Below are 23,849 nucleotides of genomic sequence, written 5' to 3'. Positions count from 1 at the left end.
TTTAAAGCCATATGTCCAAATCCAGTGGCATTTTACAGTCCTGGTGGTTAAGGACTCAACACATAAATTTTAAGGGACATAACTAAGTCTATACCAATCATGTCAAGTGTTCTAGTGCCACATTTTAAAGTATAATGAAAAAGGTGGAATTAATTTTAATATATTTACTTAACCCAATACATTTATTGTCATTTCAAAGTGTAACCAACATTAAGAATATTAATGAGGTATTTCACTTTCTTTTAGTAGTAAGTCTTCAATTTCCAAAATGGATTCCAAAATGGACACCTCAGTGAGGCCAGATGCAGTTAAAGTCCTCAGAAGCAATGCATAACTGACTTCCTGGACCACGGTTCTATGCACCTAGCACCCTGGGCCTACCATGTACTTCCGTGCCTCTGCCCCTACTGCTCCCTGGGCCTGATATCCCTACTTATACTTCATACACTTACCATGAACGTCACCTCCTCCTTACAGTCTTGCACCCCAGGAGAGGAAGCGCCCTTTCCTCTGCGTTTCTGCAGTACCTTAAATCCACCTCTGTTTGAGAAGCTGTCCTGTTGGACTGCTTTTTATATCTGACCACACACATTCCTGAGCAATTACCAGCATGCAGCACATCATTTATCAAGTGTCAGACCCTCAATAACTGCTGTTAATTTAGAAAAAATTGTGGGGGCTCTCTGGGATGAGAGTGTAGGGTTAGGAAATTTTCTTTACAATTCCCCAATTAAAAATGTGTGAGTCTATATGAGTGTGTGTGTGTGTGTGTGTGTGTGTGTGTGTGTGTGTGTGTGAGAGAGAGAGAGAGAGAACTGAGGCTGAACACTCACTTAATTCTTAAGCAATCTTGATGTACACTCTTCTCATCCAGTTTTACTTTGCATGGTTTTAGTTATCTTTTTCATAATCTGAAAATATTAAATTACCAGTGGAAATCCCAGAAACAAATAATTCATAAACTTTAAATAATTTTAATAGTGTGGTAAGTGTGCTATTTTATTATTGTTAATCTCTTCATGTGCCTAGTAAGTTAAACTTATCATACATATGCATGTATAGGAAAAAACCTAATACATGTACTGGGTTCATATTCATTACCGTTCATGGTTTCAGGCACCCACAGGAATCTTGGAAGATATCCTCAGGGATAAGGAAAAAAGACTACTGAACAGTTGTTGATACGGGGCCAACAGGTCATATGATCATTAAGAAATATGTGATTGAGGCATTTTACTAGCTGTAACCCAGAGTCAGTTTTGAACTGTCAGAGGAACTTGGGGTTACTTTGTCATGTCACACTGTTCCAGGGAGCACTTCAGAGTAGCAACATGAATGCAGTCTCTAGAGTTGACCATGCTCAGCCTGTGTAGTGGGTGCAATGGTCTTGGAAGCCTATTACAAGTAAGTATAGATGTTTCCAGTGTGTCCCTGCCTTTAGACATCTGAACCAGGTGACAGAGGAGGAAATCTCAGAACTTAAACACTCACAGATGCTGACGAACCCCAGAGTCCAAGGTAAAATCAGGGATTTGAAAGTTGGCACATATTCTCCCACAAAACAGGGTCCAGGTGGGAGTGTCTTCTCCAGTTTGGCATCCAAGATGCAATGACTAAGTTCTGAGTTAATGTTCTTGGGTTTGCTCCCTTTGGAAGCAGGAGAGGAGATAAACTTTCTCCTTTGTCCCCTCTTTTCCCCATGTAGATCAAACAGATAAGCTCACATGGTCAAGCCCACTGGCCAAAAGACGGAAGCCAGACGCTCCAGGATATAAAGTGTAAATGAGAGAATTGGGTGGAATTCGGGCCTTATCATGGGATTTTTAAACCAACTTCCCAATCTCTTTGAGTTTCAGGATTTTTTAATCTACAGAATAAAGAAGCACTCCCCACCTTTTTGGTACCAGGACCAATTTCTCAGAAAACAGTCTTTCCCCGGATGGTGTTGGAAGGAAGGGATAGCAGCAGTATTAGATGTCCATGAGGAACTACAGTCTAGATCCCCTGCATGTGCAGTTCACAGTATGATTCACAGGCAGTAATTCAAGTGATGGGGAGTGCCTGTAAATACAGATGAAGTAACTCCTTGCTTGCTGCTCACCTCCTGTTGTGTGACCTGGCTCCGGACAGGCCACAGACCAGCACCAGTCCGTGCTCCAGTGGTTGGGGATGCCTGGAATAAAGCATTGCCATATCTATCCCCTACTGAGGCACAGCATAACAGAGGTAGGGTACAGATGCCCCAAGCATAGCCCATGTGAGTGGATATCAGTCAGCTGTTGTGTATAACAACTTCAAAATCTCAGTGCTTATAACAAGCTAAATGTGTCTTTTGCTTCCATGGCTGGTTTTGCTGGGGAAGCCCCACTTCATGAGGTGGGTCAGAGGTTTGGTTAGGGCATCTCTGCCCTGTTATCTCCTGTTGTGACTCAGGAGCTATACAGGATATGCTCTTTTCACAGTAATGGGAGCAGACAAGAGAGCCTGCCCAATTATGCAACACGTTTCAAACTTCTGCTTGGCCAAGCCCAAAGTCAAGAATTAGAGAAGTGTACGCTGTCCACCATGGGGCCACAGCAAGAGTGAGGGTGGAGAGCACAATTATGAAGGTGGGAATGAGTGGGACCAATAATTCAATCTACTGTAGCATACTGAGTTATCATCTACTTGCATTCATTTATCCAGCTACTAGTGTAAGATCAGTTATTTCTTGTAGCATTTTCTTCTTGCAAGAGAAGGTTGTCTTAGGCCCCATGGCAAAAGATAAGCATATGGCTGGAGTAGCAAGGCGTGAGCAGAAGACAACCTTACCAGAAGAGTCTACGCAACTTTCCATTCTCATCTTGGCTCTGCCAGTAAACATCTTGTCCTGAAGCAGCACCTAGGGCAAAAAAGGAAGAAATACTCCCATAACTACCTGGCCAAGATTGCTCCTAAACCATGTGTATGCAAGTTGCACAATGCTTCTGCATCTTGAGGGGTCCCATACTGAGTAGCACAGAGCATTTTGAGGGTTGTGAATCATTTTAGAATTCACAAGGAAGAGGAACATCAAGTTGTTTATAAGAATGATTGCATCTGATTAGCAAAGGGGAGCATTCATGGACAGCAGCAGCAAAGGTCGATACTTGGTCATTCAGAACAGCAGAGATCAGTTATTTAGAGGCTGGAGGTTGATCTGGCCTGAGTTTCTTTGCAGGTCTGTAGTCTTAGTGGCACGTTATCATTTCTGCCTCATCCTGGTGGCCAGAGAACATCTGAACTCCAGTATTGAAAAGGATCTGCAAAGTTACTGGGCTGAATGCTAGATGTAGGAAAGGAGAAGATAGGGACTTCAAATGCAAAACTACTAAAGGAGTATAATGGTGCTAATGGGCAAGAATTGTGCAGAAAACTGTGCATTCAGACTAGTAAAATTGGGGAATTCTATCTCAGACTCTCAGGACAAAGTCCCCTCATGGGATTCCTGCCTTGAGTATTACAGTCCCACTCCTGTGTCTACTCTCCATCTCCTGGGCAGCTCACCACTCCCTGGAGCCAATTATTCTGTCCCCAAATGACTTGTAGGAAGCTCCTCCTGGTACCTAATCCTTTTTACTTCCTCTCTTTGATGCCAGTTCCACCATGTGGGATTTTGGGTTTGGGAGCTGTGCACATATTTGAGGATCATCCATTTCCTGGTGCATCTGGCTTCTAATTCTCAACGTAAGGCAGTTGTAGGCTCACGGGCACAACGTAGAGCACGACCATAGCACTCGCCTCAGGAGGCTGTAGCTCTACAAAGAGCAGAACATGCTTAGCACCTTCCTTTCCTCCCCTCACATTTAGTCCTAGGTCAAGATCTGTGCCTTCATCTGCCCCTGTCCCCAGTCCAAGCTGCAGTCATCTCCGGTCTGGACCACCGCAGTTAGCCCTTCACTGCTCCCTCAGCCCGTCCGTCCTGTAGTGCCCTTTGCACACTGTGTCTGCGGCAGTCTCTCTACAACAACAACATACTCTCCTGTCAGCCACTGCTAAAAGTGCTTCACCTTCAGGTATATCTTGCTCCTCTCTGTGTGTCCCAGCCTTGGGCTGGCAGTCATCTCCAGGACCCCAGCCCTTCCTTATCCAGTTCATCACACCTCTCCCTTCAGGCTTCAGCTCATCTGGCACTTGCTCAGAGCCCTTGCTGCTCCTTTGACAAGGTCACGCTGCTCAGTCACTCGCTCTCCTGACTGCAGACCTCTCCTTTGTGAACTCTCCCCACATCTATAACTTTCCAGTCATTTCTGGGACTGCCTCTTTCATTACCCTGGAATGGTGTGTTCTCTGATGCACAATAAGAGTGAGCCTCTCCATAATGTTTGCAGATTACCATAGGGTGAATAAAAGCACAATGGCAAATTTCAAGACACCAACACCTCAAAATCCCTGAAAATGTAATGATCAACTCAAGCCAGCACCAGTGTACTCATAGGGCAGGCCCTGTATGTGGTACAGAAGAAACGGAAGTATTTGGTGACTGGATGGATGAGCAATACTGATGTTTAAATGAGCTCTAAATGATGCTTAGATGAAGACTGTAATAGCTGTTTCCAGAAGATGAAAGACATTGAATGCCTGCCCCAAGAAAGAACTATGGAAATCTTAATGTCTATTTCTTGAGTTTTATATATTTAACAAATATTTTCCTAGCAGTCACAAATTCAAGTGCTTTATAAATACAAATCCACTTAGCCCTTGCTATAATTAAAAGGGAATAAACAGAAGCCCCATTTTACAGAAGGGAAACTGAGACTCAGAGGCTTAAACCACTGGCCAAATAGTTGAACTGAGTTTTGAACTCTGGCAGTGTCACCACAGAGCCCATGTTCTAACCCACTGTGCTGCACTGGGGTCAGCTTTGGAAGTGAGCCATGTGTGTTCCAGCCTAAGAACATTCAGACCAGAGATTACTACACCTGAGGATAGAGAGGATTCAGGCTCTGAAAGGAGAGAGAGCATATGGGCTCATCTGGAGAGGAACAAAGTAAAAAGATTAAGTCTTTTCAGGGGCCATGAAATAACCAAGGAAATGGGCCATAAATATTTATTTACTACAAACAATTAGCAGGAAATTGACCTGGCTACTGTCACAAAGAGAAACATTGAAAGTTGAGAGGTGAGGTTGAGACCTTAGTATCTGCACAATGTCCTCCACTGCATGTGGCCTCATTTGACCTAAAGACCACCTGGAGACAGGAGGGTAATCATGCTCCTTTGAATAAAACTAGAACACTGAAGTTCAGCAAGGTTGCTGATGAACCTAAGGTCACAGAACAGTCCATCAGCAGAACTGAACCGGAGTCCCACACCAGATGACCACCAGTCCCAGGCCCCTCACTCTCTGGTGCAGCTTGTCTTCCCAAGCCTATCCGGTAGAATCCCAGTGGCTCAGGAGGAAGTCAGTACCTGGGGCTGATGGTGCTGAGCATGAGCAGCCAGAGAAAATATAATTGGTTTCGAAGGAGGTTTACATAAATTCTAGGTTGACAGGCTAATGTTGTAATAGCAAGAATCAGGAATGAGTCTCAAACTCTTGATGAAGTTGTTTATTGAACAGATTAACTCCTAGCTACCACATGCCCACTGGGTGAGGGAGTTCTGAGATTGAAGGTGAAGTCTCTCTTTACTGTCTATTGCACATGCAGCAGTGGGACTCACTGAAAAGAAAATGAAAAGTGAACCAAGGCTATCAGCAAGTGAGTGACGTCGACACCACCTTCCTCTTCCTGCCCTTTGACATCATCATCATCACTGCAATCAACATTGTAGCTACTGTGTTCACAGAGTGACTGCTGAGGCCTTTAACTCTCACATCCACTATGTGAGGCCAGAATGAGTATTTGAGGAACCAGGAGCCAGAGGCACAAGACATAACAGAGTTCCTAAGGGACAGAGCCTGGCTATAGAGCCACATCTCACTCTGCTCACCCAGCTGGATGATACTTTCTGACACTTCCTGGGGCAGCCCACGTGGACAGGGATCAGAGCCATCAGCCACACTTAAAGAGAGAGGAGGGAAAACCAGGCTTCAAGAGAAGGGAGGGAAATTCAGAGAAATAGCAGTGAGTGCAGACGATACCCAGAAAACCACACGATGGAATTTTTAGGGTGACAGGGAAGAAGGCTGCGGAAAGGGACCTAGAGGTCAGGTGGGCTGGGGGTGGGGAAGGAACTGTGGGGCTTGTAGGACAAATTGGGTTTCAGGGATGTCTCAAGCAGTGTTCCTAGAAAAGTGGTGGGGGTGGCAACAGATTGTCTGTGGGCTGCGAGTTGAGAGGGAGGTGAGAAATTTAGCCGGGAGTCAACTGAGACTCCGTCTTCCAAAAACTGTGACAGTTGGGGCAGGGCAAGTGGAGGAAGATTCCAGCACCCCAGGGCTTGGTGGCCCCCAATAACCCTGTTACCAACATAGTTACTATTTCCAGTGCCAGGATGGACTCAGCCTCGCTGCCGCTGAGCTGCACCACAGCCCAGTAAAACGCTTGCAGGCCTTTCTCCCTTCTCTTTCCCTCTTCCTCCCTCACTCCTCTGGGTCAGCTTCCCATAACTGGACCAAACCTTGAAGAACCAAACATGGAGGAAGAAAGCTCTCTTCTGACTCACAGTATGGAGGTTTCAGTCCATGGTTGCTTGGCTTCATCACCTTGGCTTGTGGTACGAACTCTCCCACCTCCCGTTCCTGCCAAGCTCTGGCTGGGGACCCAGTTGTAACTCAGGAGTCTTTGGAGACACTTGCCTAAGTCATACCACCCTCCTCTTCTACCCGCTTTTTTGAGGGGGTTGTGGTGGGAATGCAACCCAGGGCCTCCCTCCTGCTAGGCAAATGCTCTACCTCCATCTCCAAGTGCTTACTGAGCACAGCCTGTGAGCCACATCTTGTGTGGCTTCTCTGACTGTTGTGATGCACAGGGCTGTATATGTCATCTTTACAATTAAGGGAGGACACAAATATCAGCAAGAAACACAAATGTATGTGAGTGAACACTGAATAATATTTTTAGGCCAGGCATGGTGACACATGCCTATAACCCTGGCATTCAGGGAGACTGAGGCAGGAAGATCGCTGTGAGTTCAAGACCAACCTGGACTACACAGTAAGTTCAATGCCAGCCTAGACTACAAATAGGACCTTGTCTCTAAAAAAAAAAAAAAAAAATTATATATATATATTCACATCCTTTTCAAATTTTTTTATTTGTATATGTTTGCAATACATCGTGAATATACTCATTGTGGGGATTGGTACACGTACACAGCACATCTTGATCCTCTCTGCTCCTCCCCTATTCCCACATCCCATTCCTCTCTCCCCAAACTCTGCCTCCCTGCTTCCTATTATCTTTCTTTTATAATAACAATAATGGCCAGAGTTCACTGGGCACTTCCAATGTATGAAGTACTTTGCAAGCATTTTATTTTAATCTTTCATGTACACACACAAAAGCCACAAGAAACCCATGCCAAAGACGGCGTGGGATTAGTACCTTTCACGAATTAGGAAACTGAGGCACAGAGAGCTCAGCCATCTGACCAGAGTCACAGACCTAGGACAGGTAGGTCGTGAGCTTCGGCTTGGATCCACCTGTCTCTAGATAATAGCTCCAATCCCGCACAGTCCCAGCAGTAGCTCCGGGACGCGCAGCGCCTGGCCAGGCGCCCGTGCCCTGGGCGCGCTGCGGGAACGCACACCCTCGGCCCACGCCGGCCGCAGCCCCTCAACAGGCTCAGGGAAGCTGGGCACGGCGCAGGGTCACAGGCCGGGCCCCCCTCGCGTCCCGCTGCCCGTGCGCGCCGCCAGGTGCCAGGTGCGCAGCCCGCGCCCGCGCCGCCAGTCCACCCGCGCGTCCCCGCCCCGCCTCGCACCGCCCCCCGCGTCCCCGCGCCGTCCCCGTCCCCGGCTCCACCCCCGCCCGCGCCGCCTGAAAAGCCGGGCCGCGGGGCTGCGCGCAGAGCCGGCGAGGAGCAGCGGCCATGACGGCCGAGCAGGTGCTGCCTCTGGGCGACGCGAAGGCGGCCGGAGAGGCGCGGGAGACCCAGGCGCTCGGCGGCGGCGGGGACGCGCGCGACCGCAAGCGCGACAAGGCGGTCCACGAGCGCGGCCACTGGAACAACAAGGTGGAGTTCGTGCTGAGCGTGGCGGGGGAGATCATCGGGCTGGGCAACGTGTGGCGCTTCCCCTACCTGTGCTACAAGAACGGAGGAGGTGAGGCGCGAGGGGTGGGGCCCGCAGGCCAGTGGGGCGGGGACCCCCGGGACGCGCGACGCCCCCACTGCGGGCCACGCTGGCACCTGTTCAGGGCAAGCACGGTTCACACCTGAGCGCCGCTTCGCACCTGAGCGTGGCACCTGCCAGCACGAGCACATCCTGCCAGGAGACGCGGGGAGACCAGAACAGCTCCTGGCTTGGGCGGGAGATGCCTGGCCTTGGGAGTCTCCACTTTGCCGAGTGGTCTTGGGTTGGGAGCATTTGCTCAAGTAACAGGCACCTCACTAAGCTTTCCCCATGTTATTTCTCTTCGGTCTAGAGCACCATGTCAGGCAGTGTAACCCCATCTCGCAGGTGAGGAAACTGAGGGTTAGGAAAGGCCCTCCTGGAGCCTACGAGAAAGTGAGAAAGTGGATGCTGCCCTCCTCAAAGGCCTTGTTTTAAGGTGGGCTTGGTCTGACAAGTGGCAGAACTGTCAAGCGAGGTTTTGCTGTTTGCTCTCCTGCCTTGTCTTTGAAATCTGTTTCTGAGGCCTTTTCTAGGGCTGGGATTTGGAGCCTGTGTGGTAGAATTAGCAGCAAGCAGTTTCTTCTACTGGTCGCAGGGTCATCCCCAATAAGTAGCCTTGAGACTGCCTGACTGTGAGAAATGCTTGGAGACTGTGGAGAAGGGAAAGGAAAGTGACAAGAGGGTCGTTTGTAGTGAAGACATCCCAGTTTGCCAGAAGATGCAACTGCCCCGGTTCAGAGAAGGAGCTCCAGGCTTCGAGTCACACGAGCAGGTCGGCCCCACAGGCCCATGGCTAGGGATCTTCCACAGCCTCCTTCCCGGGCATCATTTCTCCGAGAGAAGCCAGTCTATGTGTCGTCATTTCTTTGGGGTATCTCCTGCTCCTTCAGCAGACAGTCCTCTGCCCCTGAAGAACGTGGCTCAGAAGAAGTTGGCTGGCAGGGACAGTGCAGGACTTCCTGAGCAGGTCCAGCAGGGGGAGCGAGGAGGGGAGCTGTATCCAGGCCCTTTCTTGGAGACATTTGTCCTGAAGGTGCAGGCCGCTCCAAGCCTGCTCTGTACTGGCAGTGAAGTAGTGGTCAGTGTCAGTGGACAGCAGAGGGGAAAGAAGGTATGGACGGAGACCCCAAGTGTGTTTTCTATCCTCAGCTGGGAGTCCTGGCCCTCTTCGAAAACATCATTCCGTGCTCCTGGAAACCAGTGGAAATCCTACAGTATATTCCTCGGGGAAAAGTTTTAACATCTTTGTTAATCTAGGAAATTGTTATACCAAAAACAAAAAAAAAGGATTAAAAGTAGAAAATAGGGTAAATTGGGTTAATTACAAATTCTACCACGGATTTAAAAAAAAAAAAAGGTTGTAGTGAGCAAAATTTAAAAATGAGTCACTGTTGGGCTTTTCTCTAGTTTGCCAAGAGTCTCCCTCCGTTCATGCACAGAAGCCCTGATTGGATTGTGTTAGTGTCTTAAGAGTTCCAGGACTAGCTTTGTGGCTGACAGGGACCAAAGGCTTGCAGGTATCGTCTCTTGGATTCTGGGGCAGCGATGAAGAACCTTTTAGAGATTTCAGTGGTAACAAACAGCCCACTGCATCACACATGCCATGGGTTCCCCACAGCTGTTCTGGGAATCCATGGGTAAATGCAGTGTGTTGAAGAACTGCTGAAGCTTTTTAACTGATTAGATTTAGGCTCAACAAGCAGATACCTTTATTCCCTTTCTTATATTTTTAATTATTATATATAGTTATATATAACTATATTATATATAGTTGGGCTGTTTATTGTTTCCTTTTTTTTTTAATCTGTATGACTCTACAGATCGAGCCCAATGGTAGTTTAAAGCACTCTTTCCCAATGTAAAACTTTAGATTACTTGCTTCCCCAGAATAAAGCTAAAACCTGGTAGATAGAGCCTTGCTATCAGGATTTATCAAAATTGTTGCTATTAATCCTTCCAGTTTAAAGAGGTTTCGTTTAGAAAAAAAAGAGCAATTTCAATTTAAACCTTCATTTGTGAGATCAGATGGTGGGAAATAGTGTTTTTATGCTTTGTTATTTGACAGGGGAAAGAATGAGGGATTTGGGGAAAATCCCCTTGTGCTTGTGGTAGCTCCTGTTTACCTCAGTTACTTAATTTGTTTTGCAGAAAAACCCAGGCAGTAGATATTGTGTTTCAAGTTAGGAGCACTAAAACTTAAGGTGGTCTTTTCCCAGGCTGATCCTGAGCCAGCCTAGATAAAGTGACAAGAGTCTTGCGTCTCAGCACCACACCTGGTCCTTGTGTGTAGGGGTAGCTTAACTCTTGGAAGCCTGACATTACTTCTTGTATGATTCCCTGAGAATGCTTTTCTTTATTAAAAAAGATGTTCTTTTTGCAGGTTGGTCTCAAAGTAAACAATAGGAAAGGTCCCCTTGCCCTGGCCTATTGAGATTACATTAGAATTATAAAGAAGGGTGTGACAACCAGAGTAGGAATGGCTTGGCCTGTACTAGAGGATGGAACATATAAATTAAATAACTGAGCTTCAGTAAGATGCTTTCTTTAACATCATCATCTTAGCTACTACAGTTCTAGGAGCTAAGTAGTATAGATACAGAGATGTGAGGCAGACTAGCCCAAAGGTCATAAAGGGTGCAAACTCAGGGCTGACTCTGGTCCTCCCAACTGTAGCCTGAGCTCCGGCTCAGATAGCATAACTTCTTGCCTATGGAGGGTGCAGAGTAAAGAGTCTTGTGCTGGACACAAAATGATGGTGACAAGTCTCATCTCCTTCCAGGGGCGTTCCTGATTCCCTACGTGGTGTTTTTTATTTGCTGTGGAATTCCTGTTTTTTTCCTGGAAACGGCTTTGGGGCAATTTACAAGTGAAGGTGGCATTACATGTTGGAGAAAAGTCTGCCCTTTATTTGAAGGTTAGTATTGCTTTAATTAGAAAATAAAAATTTGCCCTGTAGTGTTAAGCTACAAAGAAGAGCTGAGACTTTTGCAAAGGTAGAGATTGAAATTTCTCCTTCTTTTTTGTCCTTTTAGGCATTGGCTATGCAACGCAGGTGATTGAGGCACATTTGAATGTGTACTACATCATCATCCTGGCCTGGGCCATCTTCTACCTGAGCAACTGCTTTACCACTGAGCTCCCCTGGGCCACCTGTGGGCACGAATGGAACACAGGTATGGGCCCCAGGGAGGGTCTCTCTACTGGTCCTACTGGGGCACCAGGGAATGGTGGTGCATTATTGGCTTCTGGGCTCTTGTCAGCAGTCCCATTTGCTGGAATTGGCCTCACCAAAACTGGAGGGTCAATTCTGTAACCAGAGTGTGTTTATTGTGTGAGTCACAGCTGGAGCTAAGCATTGACCCAGGGATTGGCATGGTAAGGAAAGTGAGGGTGCACTGGGCTCTTTGCTAAATGCAGAGACTGAGCCTTTTGGGGACTGGATGGTGGCAGAAAGGGGGAGACTCGGGACCAGGGCTCCGGTTCCAACCTGCCTCTCCAAGTGGCAGATTTTCTCTGTGAAAGAAGAGATTAGACTAGATTAAGGTCTGCAGACCGAGGGCCTTTGGACTGATCCGTCTTTAAATGATGAACAGCAAATTGAAGAATGTATTTGATTTGCACTTCTTGTAAAAAAAAACCCAGATTTCATGTGAAAATCCAGATATACAGTTTATTTTCAAAAATTAAATGACTTGGCAACATTCTTCCTTGGCAGCAATGACTGAAGCTGAGAGGCAGCTGTTCCTTTAGGTACATATCTGTCCTCAGGTCGTTACTATCCCCACCCAGATTATTTTCTTTATTTACCTTACTGGCCCAATTCAGCTAGACATTTGAAATCAATGTACTTGATCCCAGATTGCTTTTGTTTCCTTTTTGATATATTATTTGCTTTTCAACTTGTCATCCTATCAGGACTGACTAGTATAATCTGGAAATGGAGATTACCTGTCTAGCCCCTTTCTGAGATGGCTGTGTCCCAGAAGACATTATTATTGTGACACACCTTCTCAGGTTTTTGCCTGAGAGTGCTTCTCAATAGTTATAGTCCAGGTATCTGTTGCCTTTTGGCTCATGACTGCAATTGGTTCACATTCTTTAACTTCTTCACCATTCATATCAGAATTTGGGGTTAGACTATGTCTGTGAGTGGCCTCTCATCCTGAGAGCTGTGATCCAGGAAGACTGGCCACTAGCAGAAGGAACAGCAGACACCAGACCTAGACAGTGTTGTGACTGGGCTTCTAGCCCATGTGACTTTGCCCCGCTTCACTCAGTCACATTTGATGGCAGCCTTGCTCACTTGCTGTCTCCAGGGCCCCTTAACCTTCCTTTGGCACACTTCACAATGTGCTACAAACCAAGATTCAAGGATATATTCTTGGAGGTATGCAAGTCCTCTTGATAATTTAATTGTGTATTTTGAGGGTCCTCCAGGTGCATGTTGTGGACTTTTGGCACACCACTTTGTAACTGAGGATGATCGGGAGATTTGTACTTCTTCAGTTTGTGTTTATAGTTCAACATGCACTTGGCAATAGAATGAAAATGGTCAAGGGAAAGAAAGCAGAGAAACTTGGTTCATAAATGGTGTGTTAAGGGGCTGGGATTGCGCCTCAGGGGTAGAGCAGTTAGGTAGCCTGTGTCAGGCCCTGGGTTCCATCTCCAGCAAACAATGTTATTATAATTTTTAAAAGTAAAGAAAAGAAAAAACATGGTGGGCTGGAACTAAAAGAAGTCCAGTTGAGAACACATAAACTGTTAGGAACGCAGGTTTAACAGAAGTATGGCCAGGGAGACTGGCCGTAAAATCCGAAGTCTCCAGTAGCCCTTGGAAGAATCAGCCTGAAGGTCAGCAGATCTGCCTCTCAACCTGTCAGCTCCATTTATCTGTCGGGAAAGCAATTTGATTTCACTAAGTGGCATTATCCTACATGTCCATGTCATGTTATCACTCTGAATTATGTTGGCTGATTTAACTTGTAAATTTAATTTTGCTTTTCCAGTTGTATGAATTATATAGTCACAGAGACGTCATAGTCCACTGTATATTGTACATGATTAAGTATTTTAATAAAAATAACTGGTCAACCTTTGATGTCTGAGAAATTTTTTTACTCGAGGAAAAAATGATTTAAAAACACCATGTCAGAGAATCTGATACAATCTAAGGGCTCCTCTCACCCAGAAAAAGGGCCAGGACATGGCAGATCTTTTGAGTACAATTTCAGTTTTCTAGATTCCTCTTAAGGCTTAACTGTGAGCCCTGAGACCGCCCCCACTCTCAGAACCAGCATTTTCTAGGAGGAGCAGGAAGCCCAGTAGACAAGCATGGTGTTCCCACTGTGGCTTACAGCCTCCTCCATCCACTGCTGGCCGACCTGTGACACATGTGCTACAGCGGGCTGTTGGTACCGTTGAAAGTTCTAAAAGGTTCGCCGTCACTGCTTTAAAGGCACTCGAGTGCCTGCAGTGTGCAGAACATCACCTACAAGAGTTGGTTCGTGTCCCCAGAGGCGGCAGGGGCAGCCAGAAGCGTGTACACATGTGTGAGTGCATGAGAGGACAGAAGTGCAGGGCCAGTGGGCCCTGGCTCTGAGCTGGCCACTGCTGGCTGCCAGGGACCCTCAGCGCGCAGGCACAGGAGCCCCTCTACCCCAGGGGAGCTCTGTAAACAGGGAACACGGGTCCTGTACGGGCCAACATTAGCGGGCACTAAACACAGCAAAAGAAATGGAGCCCCAGCAGGAGTTTGTGCTCAATTCTGCCTTTAACAGAACTGGCTCACTGCTCATTTATGGAATAGGGAGAGGGTGCGGCTTGGGGGGTCTCTTGACTATTTCTGAATTTTGTATTCTCTCTTTTCAAAATAAAAAGCATTAGAAAAAGTGTTGCTCAGAGGGCCTCTGAGCTCTGCCTTGCTTAGAATTCAGGGAAGGGAGATCAGGGAGGGCTTCCTGGAGGAGGAGGGGTTAATGGGGAGCTCCAGGCCTCAGTGGATGAACACTAGCATATTTTTCACATGAGATTCTCTTGGGTCATCAAGTTTCAGAGAAAGCTGTTCAATAAATCCTTTCTGACTGAATTAATTAAGTGAGATAACAACAAAAAAAGGTTCTTTACGCATGTAGATTCATGACATTTCACTGATCCTTACCTCTTTATGAGCAGCTACAGTATTAGCCCCCTTTTAGAGAGAAGCAAAGTTTCAGGTGTGTTCCTGTCCTGGGGACACTGTGGTTGACTCATTTCGATAGGACGTACATGGTGGGGCACAGAGAGTCCCTCCCCACCACACTGCCCCCCTGTTCTGATTATCCCAAGTGTCACTGTGGAGCATCTATTTCTCCACCGCATCCTCTGAGCTTTGTCTACTTGGCGGCCAGACACAGCTGCCCAGTTACATCGTCAGCTCTGAGTGTTTTCCCAGGGTCAGCCCTTATCAAGGTTAACTGTCTTGCCTGTCTTCTCTTGTTTCCACTGTAGACAAATGTGTGGAGTTCCAGAAGCTGAACGTGAGCAACTACAGCCATGTGTCCCTGCAGAATGCCACCTCCCCTGTCATGGAGTTTTGGGAGTAAGTGGAGGAGCCCTGGTCTCTTGGGCCTTTGGGGGCTGTGTGCCGATCCTGCCCCACTGGCCTGCCTCCATCTCTGGACAAAGCAGACCTGTCCTGCAGCCAGGCACTTCTGGCTTCTCTGAGCATCTCCGTGTCCTAGAAGCCAGAGTGGAGATCTTCTCAGCCTCCCAGAGGAACAGCTGAGAGAAATGCTTTCTTAGCGTGCCTCATCATTTATTAGGGCAGGAAGTACTTGATAAAACATTAGACAGTTTAAAAATTCGTTTTGAGCAGAAGAGAAGTTATGGCAAGTTTACAATGAGAGTATCCTCAGCCTGGTAGGAGGAAATCTCCTGGGGGAACAGGTTAGCTCACTTCCAGTAGCTGAAAGGAAGTGGATGTGCTTTTATGGGTGGTGGTTACAAAGAGGCCAATTTCTGATGTACCTACAGAAGACACTGGCCTCAACAGCATTGGCTAATGTATTTCAGAAGGTTGTGGGCACCCACATTGGAAGGGATGGGCCTGTGCAGGGCTGCTGATCCTTGTTGGCTAAGCCCCCAAAATTGTAAGTAGTAGTTGTGTGGGTGAGAATTTTCCTAGAAATGGACATAGTTCTACAGAGTTGTGACCCTTTTAAGGCTGCTGCATACAGCTGTACAGGTTGCATACTGCCAAATCCAAGAGGGCATCATTTACATTACAGAATGTGCACTCCAGAATTGTATAATGCACAACTTGTCTAGAAACATAGAGTGGCCCAGCTTCAGAGCTTCTGAAATAGAAATAGGACCATCCTTTGCTGTAGGTACTAAGGATGCATTTCCCGCATGAGCTAAAGGCTGGACTAAATGCTTTCTGAGGCGTTTTAGTCTGAAGAGGGCTGGCTTCATGAAGAAGCCTCTCCTCTCATGATGCTAATTACAAATAGTGCATATGTGAAGTGAGTATTTTTGTTCCTCTCTAGAAGCAATTATGCTGGATTTAGATTTATCATTCACGTGCATATCTTTATACTTGTTCCCATGTGTAATGTGCCTTAGATAATACCGGGGCACAATACAGATCTTTTCATTGTAATTCATGATATCTGTTATTTGCACCCTTACGTATTTTAAAATTTTATGTTACTGGTACCCGTTGCCTACATGTGCACAACAGCTCTGTTTCTTCGTTCAGTGCTGGTTTTGAGATGCAGCCATGCATATGTTGATAGACGTAGCTTTAGCACTCTTGCTCTCCATCCCCCTACATGGCATAGTGTGTGGCATGAATGGCATTCTCTGCGCTTATCCACATCTCCTTGATGGGCTTTCAGTCTGCTGCCCATGGTCACTATTGAGCGTGCTGAGTGAATGTTGTGCTTGCTTGAGTACATGAGTGAACGTTTCTAGGTTTCTAGATACAGATCCCTATCATAATGTCTTTTATGTAGCTATAGCAAAAAGCCTGACCCTGGATAACTCAAAGAACAAATGTATTTTTTGTAGTTCTAGCGATTGGCAAGTGTAAGGCGTGTGTCATCCCACAGAAAACGTCACAAGAGCAAAAGAGCACACACATTCCTGAGCAATAAGTCAAACTCTTCCTTTTAGCATGAACCCACTTCCCCACAATCCCCTCTTAACCGCCCCACCTTTCAACAGTGTTGCATTTGGGACTCAGTCTCTGTTGCATGAGCTGAAGAGGACACATTCAAAGCATAGCAATACTGGAGAGTGGCAGGGCTGGACGTGCGGCCTGTGTATTGTCCATTTTACTAGATAATGCAAAGGGGTGATCTGAATGTAAGTGGGTGAGACTTCCTGCTGTGCCACATTCTGCACAGTACGTGGTCTGGTTGGTTTTGTTTTGCTGGTGTAACGAGAGTGAAACGGTATTTCGCTGTTTTACATTTGGATTTCTCCAGTTAATTCGGGCTGAGAGCCATTTGATGCTTTTTCTGCTATGTGATATTCTCATCTGCACTTCATGCTCATGTCCTGTTGCATTTGGGTCACTTGTCTTTTACAGATGGGAATTCTTGAAACATCCTAGATATTATTGACAGTGCTATGAATGTCTTTTCCCAGTGTGTGGCAGTTCTTTCTTATTTATTTATGGTGTATAGAATTTTTAATTTTACAGAAGTCACACTTGTCAATCTCTTTGGTTTGCACAGTTGGTGTTTTAAGATATATTTCTGTACTCCAAAGTTGTAAAAAAGATCATATAGTTTCTCCTAAAATTTTGTTTCTTCACATGTAGGAATGTAATCTATCTGGAATTTTATTTTTATATCACATGGAGTAAAAACCTAATTTTATTACCAGGTGTGGTGGCACATGCCTATAATCCCAGCACTCAAGAGGCTGAGACAAGAGGATTGCTGCAAGTTCAAAGTCAGCCTGGGCTACATAGTGAGTTCAAGGCCAGTCCAAATTATATAGCAAGACCCTGTTTCAAAACACCAAAACATTTTTTAAAAATTTTATCATTTATTTAACTAACCAATTTTCCAGGCAGTATATCTTTTCTAAATTGATTTGCAGTGCTATCCTGTATATATCATTTTCCCAGAAGTACATGTCTATTTTTTAGGCTCTCTCTCTGCTTAATTGGTCTCTATGTCTATCTCTGTGTCCATACCACATCTATTGGTTTATTGTAAGCCTTGAGCTAGAAAGGCACCTCCTTTAGTTTTATTCTTTTCTAGAATGGTCTTAGTGGTTCCAAATAATTTTAGAATCAATGTACTAGTTTGTACAATGAAGACAACAACCACTACCTTAAGGAGTAAAACATCTCTGAGGATTTTGATTGGAAGCCTTTTGAAATTTTAACTTAATTTGAAGAGAAGTAACATCATGGTTGTGCCTCTCTGTCCATGAATGTGGTATAGCTAGCCCTTCACTGACTTAGGTCTTTTCAAATGCCTTACAAAATAAGGTGCTTTACTGTGGTCTGCACAGCAGCAGCATTGGGATTACCTGGTATCTGTCTGAGACCTGGTGAATCACAGACTCAGTCTGAGCATCTATATAGTGTGTTAGGAAGGAGGTTCCTGTGTGGCTTTTCCCAACTCCACTGGGCTATAGTTTCCTGGAGGGATGTCATAGAGACTTGTTTTGGGCCTGTGCATTTTGCAAAATATGGTTTCTGTGCTTTTCTTAGGGAGCCAGTCTTGAAACCCTAGAGTGGACATGGTCTCTGTGTAGGCTCATTTCATCTTGCACAATTTGTTCCCTTGGTAACCTACACAGAACCCCTCAGACCATTATTTGTGTCGTGTGTATGTTCATTGTTTGTACTGCCCAGTGAGCAGTAATGAAGCAGCACCAGTCTGGTTGTACTGGCCACTGTTGGGCTATAAAATGCCCTCACTGAATGTTTAGAAAATGAATGAATCTAATATATATGAATAGATGAGGAGGAAGCCAGGCAGATCATGTGTTCTAACAAAATACTATAGGAGAATACACACCAGGATTCTGGCAAGATTCATGCTCTTGGGGAGTTTCCCACTCAACAGCATTGACTACTTCTGGGATTGCTTTGCAGCATCCATATAACCCACTCATTTGGGCCCCAGGTGGTTAGAAGGGACAGCTTGTCTACCTCCTCCAGTGTAAGGATCCTTGCCAGCTCCCTGCTCATGCTACATGAGAGAATAAGCATGGGAGAATGATCCTACTGCTCTGGCTTTCTACGCAGATTGCATCTCTGTTATCTATGCAGTGCTGAATTCTGTGTCCTAAAACCACGCACATATTGGTGGCCCTTTGTGAGGGCCACTTTTCCCCAGAAGTGAGCTTGGAAAACAAAGATTGTGTGAGACATTCACACCCTCCTATGAAAACCTATTGGGCCCCAGGTATTCGAGGAAGGCTGACAGCTACGTCCTTCAGGAAGAGAACATGCACATACTTCTGATTAACCCAGATTCCCAAGCTTGTTTTCCTATAGAGGAAACTGTAATCTTTGTCACTCTGCTCAGCACACCCAGTCATTGCCTTCTAGCGGTCTGGCCAGACAGCCTGGAGAACACGTGACTGGGAAGGAAGAGCTTCTTCCCTAAATTTAGTTGAAAGCTGAATTCCAGAGCTTTGGATAGAGCATGCCTGTTTCTTTTTCCCTGGGACAGCTCTTGCAGCATTGGACCAGTTTGCTGAAAAACATTTTTTCCCTAGTCGTGAAAGTTGCCTTTGCTACTTGTTTGTATAATGGTTTCCCTCTTGCATCCATCTCTTCCTTGTGCTGACTTCTCAGTGCTCCCAGCTCCAAGGTCTCACTGTTTGGGCAGAGCGGACGTCTTGAGCTATCTAGATCATTCATTTGGCAGGTGTCGGCACTCCTCGTGCACACAAGAAAAACACAGTGCATATTCAGGGAGGCGGAGGCAAAGATGACATGCTAGTCTCCAGAAGCAAAACTGAAACAAGCTCACTGATTACCACAAAGTCACTACCAAGCCATTTCCTTGCTGGCCCGCATCTGGCCGTGGCTTCACCTTGCCTTGGGCCTCTGTCAGTACCACCTCTCATCTTAAAAGTGTGTTATCCTCCTCAGCACTGCTGGTTTATGAGAAAAGGTTAGGCTCTGGATCCATGCTGGATTCTGACTCTGGCAAGGGGCTTAGGGGCAGCTTGTTTCCTAATGTAGGATGGCAAAATCAGGCCATCCTGGTTTCCCTTAGTAACCCATTATGCACTTATCTAAATACAGTATGTCTGCATTCTGTATTCCAAGCCTGCAGTGTTGGGTGGGAGCCCTAGTAAGCACATAATGAATGTTAGGACATTGGATGGATCTTGATTTGTCTTCACGTCCCCTTCCCAGGCTTCCATCTCCCATAATCCAGGAATTTGTAAACAAACCTAGACTCACCATGTCTGCAATCAGAATCACTTTTGTTCAGTATCAATTCAAGGAAAATGCGATGAGCATACATTGTGAACTGGGCTTGAATTAAGCTCTTGGGGGATTCAGGGTTTTTTGTTGTTGTTTTGTTTTTTTCAGAAAGATGAAGATTTTCTTTATCAGAGGAAATTTTTTTTTCTGTCACATGGACACTTTAACTCATTTTCTTTGGATACAAAGTTGGGAATCAGAGTTGTTGGAGTGGAGCTGATTCTTTCTGTGGGACTGACTGAGCATCTCCCAGCCTCCATCCTGTACCCGACTTGTCTTCTTCACGAACTGTTATTCCTCCTTGCTGAGCTCCTTCCTGCTCTTTCAATGCCCTGGGCTCAATCCAGGGTCCATTTCTTGAAGAATCCTTACCAGATCCTGGTGTGTGGGTGACTCCTAGTTATCAGAGTCTTAGTTCAGTTGTCATGTGGGAATCCTCTTACCAGGTTGGCAGGGTCAGATCAGGACCCAGTCGAATGCCACCCATCATTCTGTTTCAATGTCTATATAATTCTTGCCCAAAATTCTTGTATCTTGGTTAACTTGTTGATTCTCACTCTTCCTGCATTATAATTTAAGCTCCACATGGGCATTGATTGTGTCTGTTTTGTTTGCTGTTGTTTTGCTGGCCCATTCTGAGTACCCAATGAATATTTGTTGAAATAAATGAATGGAAGAGTGAATGGATGTTTCACTCCTGGAGTCCAGTGTCCTCTGTAAACTGCTAATGAGATAACACTCTCTTGGGGATAATGGTGAAGCTAACACCTCCCAGTCCTTTGGAAAAATCTGAAAGCATTAATAGTGTGACTATGATTAGTTCTCCCGTCTGTGATATGGAGATTGTGTTAGGCAGTTGTCCATCACTGTGAAGAAATACCTGAGATAAACAATTTAAAGGAGGAAAGGTTTATTTTGGCTCACAGGCTCAGGAGTTTCAGTGCATGGTGGCTTGGCCTGTGGCAGCACAGAACATCATGGTAGCAGCATGTAGTGGAGAAAGCAGAGAGCGAGAGAGGAAGGTAAGGATAGAGAGCCCATTCTGGCCTTGTGGTCCAGAGGAGTCCACTTTATGATCCCAGGGAAAAGTAATCCGAATCTACTACTTCCAAGACAACTCATGGTGAGAATAAAGAGAAAAACATTTATCTGTGTCATGAGGAGCCAAGAGGGTATTAAATCCAGTCAGAACAATGGCTGGCCAGAACAAAAGTCATGACCCAAGGCCCAACCCAGGCTGTATTAATTTGTGAAGGGGGAAGTTTTTCGGGGCTGAGTGACTATGAGAATGGCGGAAATTGTGAAGTACTGTGAGCTGGGCTAGGCAGGAGGCACAATAGCACCTCTGCTGTGTGCAGAGACAGGCGTGCAGGAAGAGTACCAGATTCAGGTAACAGGTAGCCTCTGAATTTGAAGAAATCTGCATAACACAATTGGAGAAATTATCTTGTGGTTTTGGTTGGTGCCTCAGCTTCCATGCCTGGCTTTTGTGCTGTGTGACATCACAGGCTTTTTCTTGAGCCTCAGTCTCAGCCAGTAGCACAGCTTCATTCAGCCTAGTTCATGCATAGTAGATGAGAGTGAGCAACAGGCCCAGGGCATCACTGACCTGTCACACTGGTTCAAAGGCTATATACCAGCACATGGCTAGACACATTTGCATTGCTTCAAGGCAATCGAGGGAGTAAGTAATACACTAACAGGTCTATACGCATCAATACATGAAAGTAGGCCAGGTTTAGCCAACATGGAGACAAACCATCTATTTTCAAGGAGAGCCCTCCCATTGGTCCTCCACACCCTCCAGGCTTTGACCCAGTGACCTCATTTCCTCTCACCAGGTCCCATCTCATAATTAAGTTTCCCCACTCCCTGCCACAGGCTGAGGACCAAGCCTTTTAGCATATGGGGCCCTGGGGGATATTTCAGATCCAAACTATACCATAAAGCAGCCCTGTTTCCTGTCTTACCAGCCCCACCAGAATATCATCAGATTATATTTCACTCCTTCTGAGGACTCAGATGGGCTGCATTGGGTATGTGAGTTACCATCTGTCACTTTGGCCACTGTGTCCTGTCCCACCCCTACCTGTGGGTGCAGGTTCCTGGTTGGGACTGAGCTACTGAAGGTGTGTGGTAACAGCATGTTTACCTGAAGAAGACTCGTGCTTCCACTTGCAGAAACAGAAGCATCTCTAGCCTTTTCTCTATGTCAAAACTGCAGAGGGACAACTACTCTGCTAATTTAGTTTACCCCTCAACCCCATCATCCTGCATGGGATGGAGGTGCAGATTTGAGGGTGCAGGTCCTGGAGCCCTGTCGAGGTTGTGGCTTTTCCTCCTGCTGAGTGCGTGCTTGCAGCAGTGTGGGCTGGCCCTTGGATCATGTCTATGCTCCCCCAGGATGGGGTGGTAGGGAGCCTCACCCCTTTGGGTTGTCAAGAGCGTATTCATACAGCATCTGGCATGTGACACATGCTCAGAAGACAGTGGCTAGTCTTGTACAGAGGACTTTATCCAGACCTTTGAGTCAGGTTCAGAGACCTTTAGAGAAGGTCCATCAACCAGGTTTTGCAGGCCCTGTCAACCAACAAGATGATCTCGCTCAACAAGTTTTCTTCACTTGATTATCTCCAACATTGTCTGGGAGTCACTGGGTGCTGGGCACCCTATCTGCAGACAAAAAGATGAAGAGGACACTGTCCCTCCCCAAAGAAGCATACAGGTAGGGAACACTAGAGGCTGGGAAGTGGTGGTGGGAAGGAATGATGTTAGGAAAACAGCGATCTGCAGAATGTGTGTAAGGAAACAAGATGAGGAAGGCTGGATGTCTGGCCTTCAGGCAAAACTTTATGGAGATCGTGATGATGCTTAAAATGGGCTTTGAAGAGTGGATAAGTTCATGTGATTGGCTGTGGAGTAAGTGAGTTGTGTACAGGACAGAGGGAGTCGGGAAGAAGAGACGAACTCGTATGTTGATGTTGGTTGGATTTAGCTACAGTGCTGTTATGTGTGGAGCTGGGGGATTGAGGAAGACTTGGGCAAGAAAGGAGGCAGGGCCAGAGCAACTTTTGATTTACAGGATGGTTTTAGTTACCCACAGTCAACTGTGGTAGAGAATATTAATTGAAAAATCTAGAAATAAATAATAAGTTTTTTCCTATACTGAGAATTGAACCCAAGACCTCATGTATACTAGGCAAATGCTCTACCACTGAGCCACATTCCTAGTCCTTTTCATTTTTTAATTTTAAAACAGATAGGTTCTCTCTAAGTTGTATATACTGGCCTTGAACTTGTAACCCTCCTGCCTCAGCTTCTGGAGTAGCTGGAATTATAGATGGGAGACACCACACCTGGCTCAATTCATATGTTTTAAGTTTCATACTGCTCTGAGTAGTGAGATGAAATGTGGTACCCTGCTGCTGCATCTCACCAGGATGTGAAATGTCCCTTTGTCTAGTGTACTCACTGTGGGTCACATTTCTTGGTGGCTCTCCTGGTTTTCAGATCAACTGTGGAAATATCACAGTGTTTGTATTCAAGTGACCCTTATTTAACTTAAAAATAGCCCCAAAGTACAAGATGAGGATCTTGGAAATTTGGATATACAGTACCAAAGAAAAGCAGTGAAGTTTTAAAGTGAAAAGATGAAAATCTTTGACATAATAAGCAAGGAAAAACATCATATACTCACACTGCCAACATCTTAGCAAGTGACTTTTAATCTTTTACTGTGCCTAATTATAAATTAGACATTTTCAGGAAAAGCACAATGTACATAGTAGGGCTCAGTGCTACGCATGGTCTCAGACATCCAAGTAGGGAACTTGATGTGTTTGCCCCACGGATGGAGGAACTTCTGTCCACGTCTTTAGGGAGCACCTTCCACTAGCCAGGTATTCATGGGGGTCCTGGCATGCACCATGAGCAGCACAGAGGCTCACCAGTGTGGATCAGATTATGCAGCCCCATGTCAGCAGAAAGTATCCCCTGGAGTGGAAAGCATCTCTGAAGGGACAGCAGCAGGGTTCAGGAATCAAGAGTGTCTGGGACTCAGGGTAGGGCTCTCTGAGGTGACCAGCTTGGAGCAGGAACCTGAGAGAAGAAATGCAGGGAGCCACAGACATCAGGGATGGTGAGCCCAGGGGGCAAGGGAAG

General features: G+C 46.0%; 1 protein-coding gene across 1 annotated transcript in view; it reads left to right on the top strand.

Annotated features, from left to right (window-relative positions):
- The first annotated feature begins 7,933 nt into the window (after positions 1-7,933).
- Positions 7,934-23,849, top strand: part of Slc6a11 (solute carrier family 6 member 11) — a 101,412-nt gene continuing 85,496 nt past the window's right edge. Inside the window, exons 1-4 of the mRNA XM_063238011.1 lie at positions 7,934-8,227; positions 11,019-11,153; positions 11,272-11,412; positions 14,726-14,816. Of these exons, the coding sequence (XP_063094081.1) occupies positions 7,996-8,227; positions 11,019-11,153; positions 11,272-11,412; positions 14,726-14,816 (599 nt within the window). The 5' untranslated portion in view covers positions 7,934-7,995. The remainder of the gene's footprint in view (positions 8,228-11,018; positions 11,154-11,271; positions 11,413-14,725; positions 14,817-23,849) is intronic.

This window comes from Cavia porcellus, unplaced genomic scaffold (genome assembly GCF_034190915.1).
Source record: "Cavia porcellus strain 051 isolate PalLab524CR breed Dunkin Hartley unplaced genomic scaffold, mCavPor4.1 scaffold_27, whole genome shotgun sequence".
Classification (NCBI taxonomy): domain Eukaryota; kingdom Metazoa; phylum Chordata; class Mammalia; order Rodentia; family Caviidae; genus Cavia; species Cavia porcellus.
This window is presented reverse-complemented; position numbering and strand designations above follow the sequence as displayed.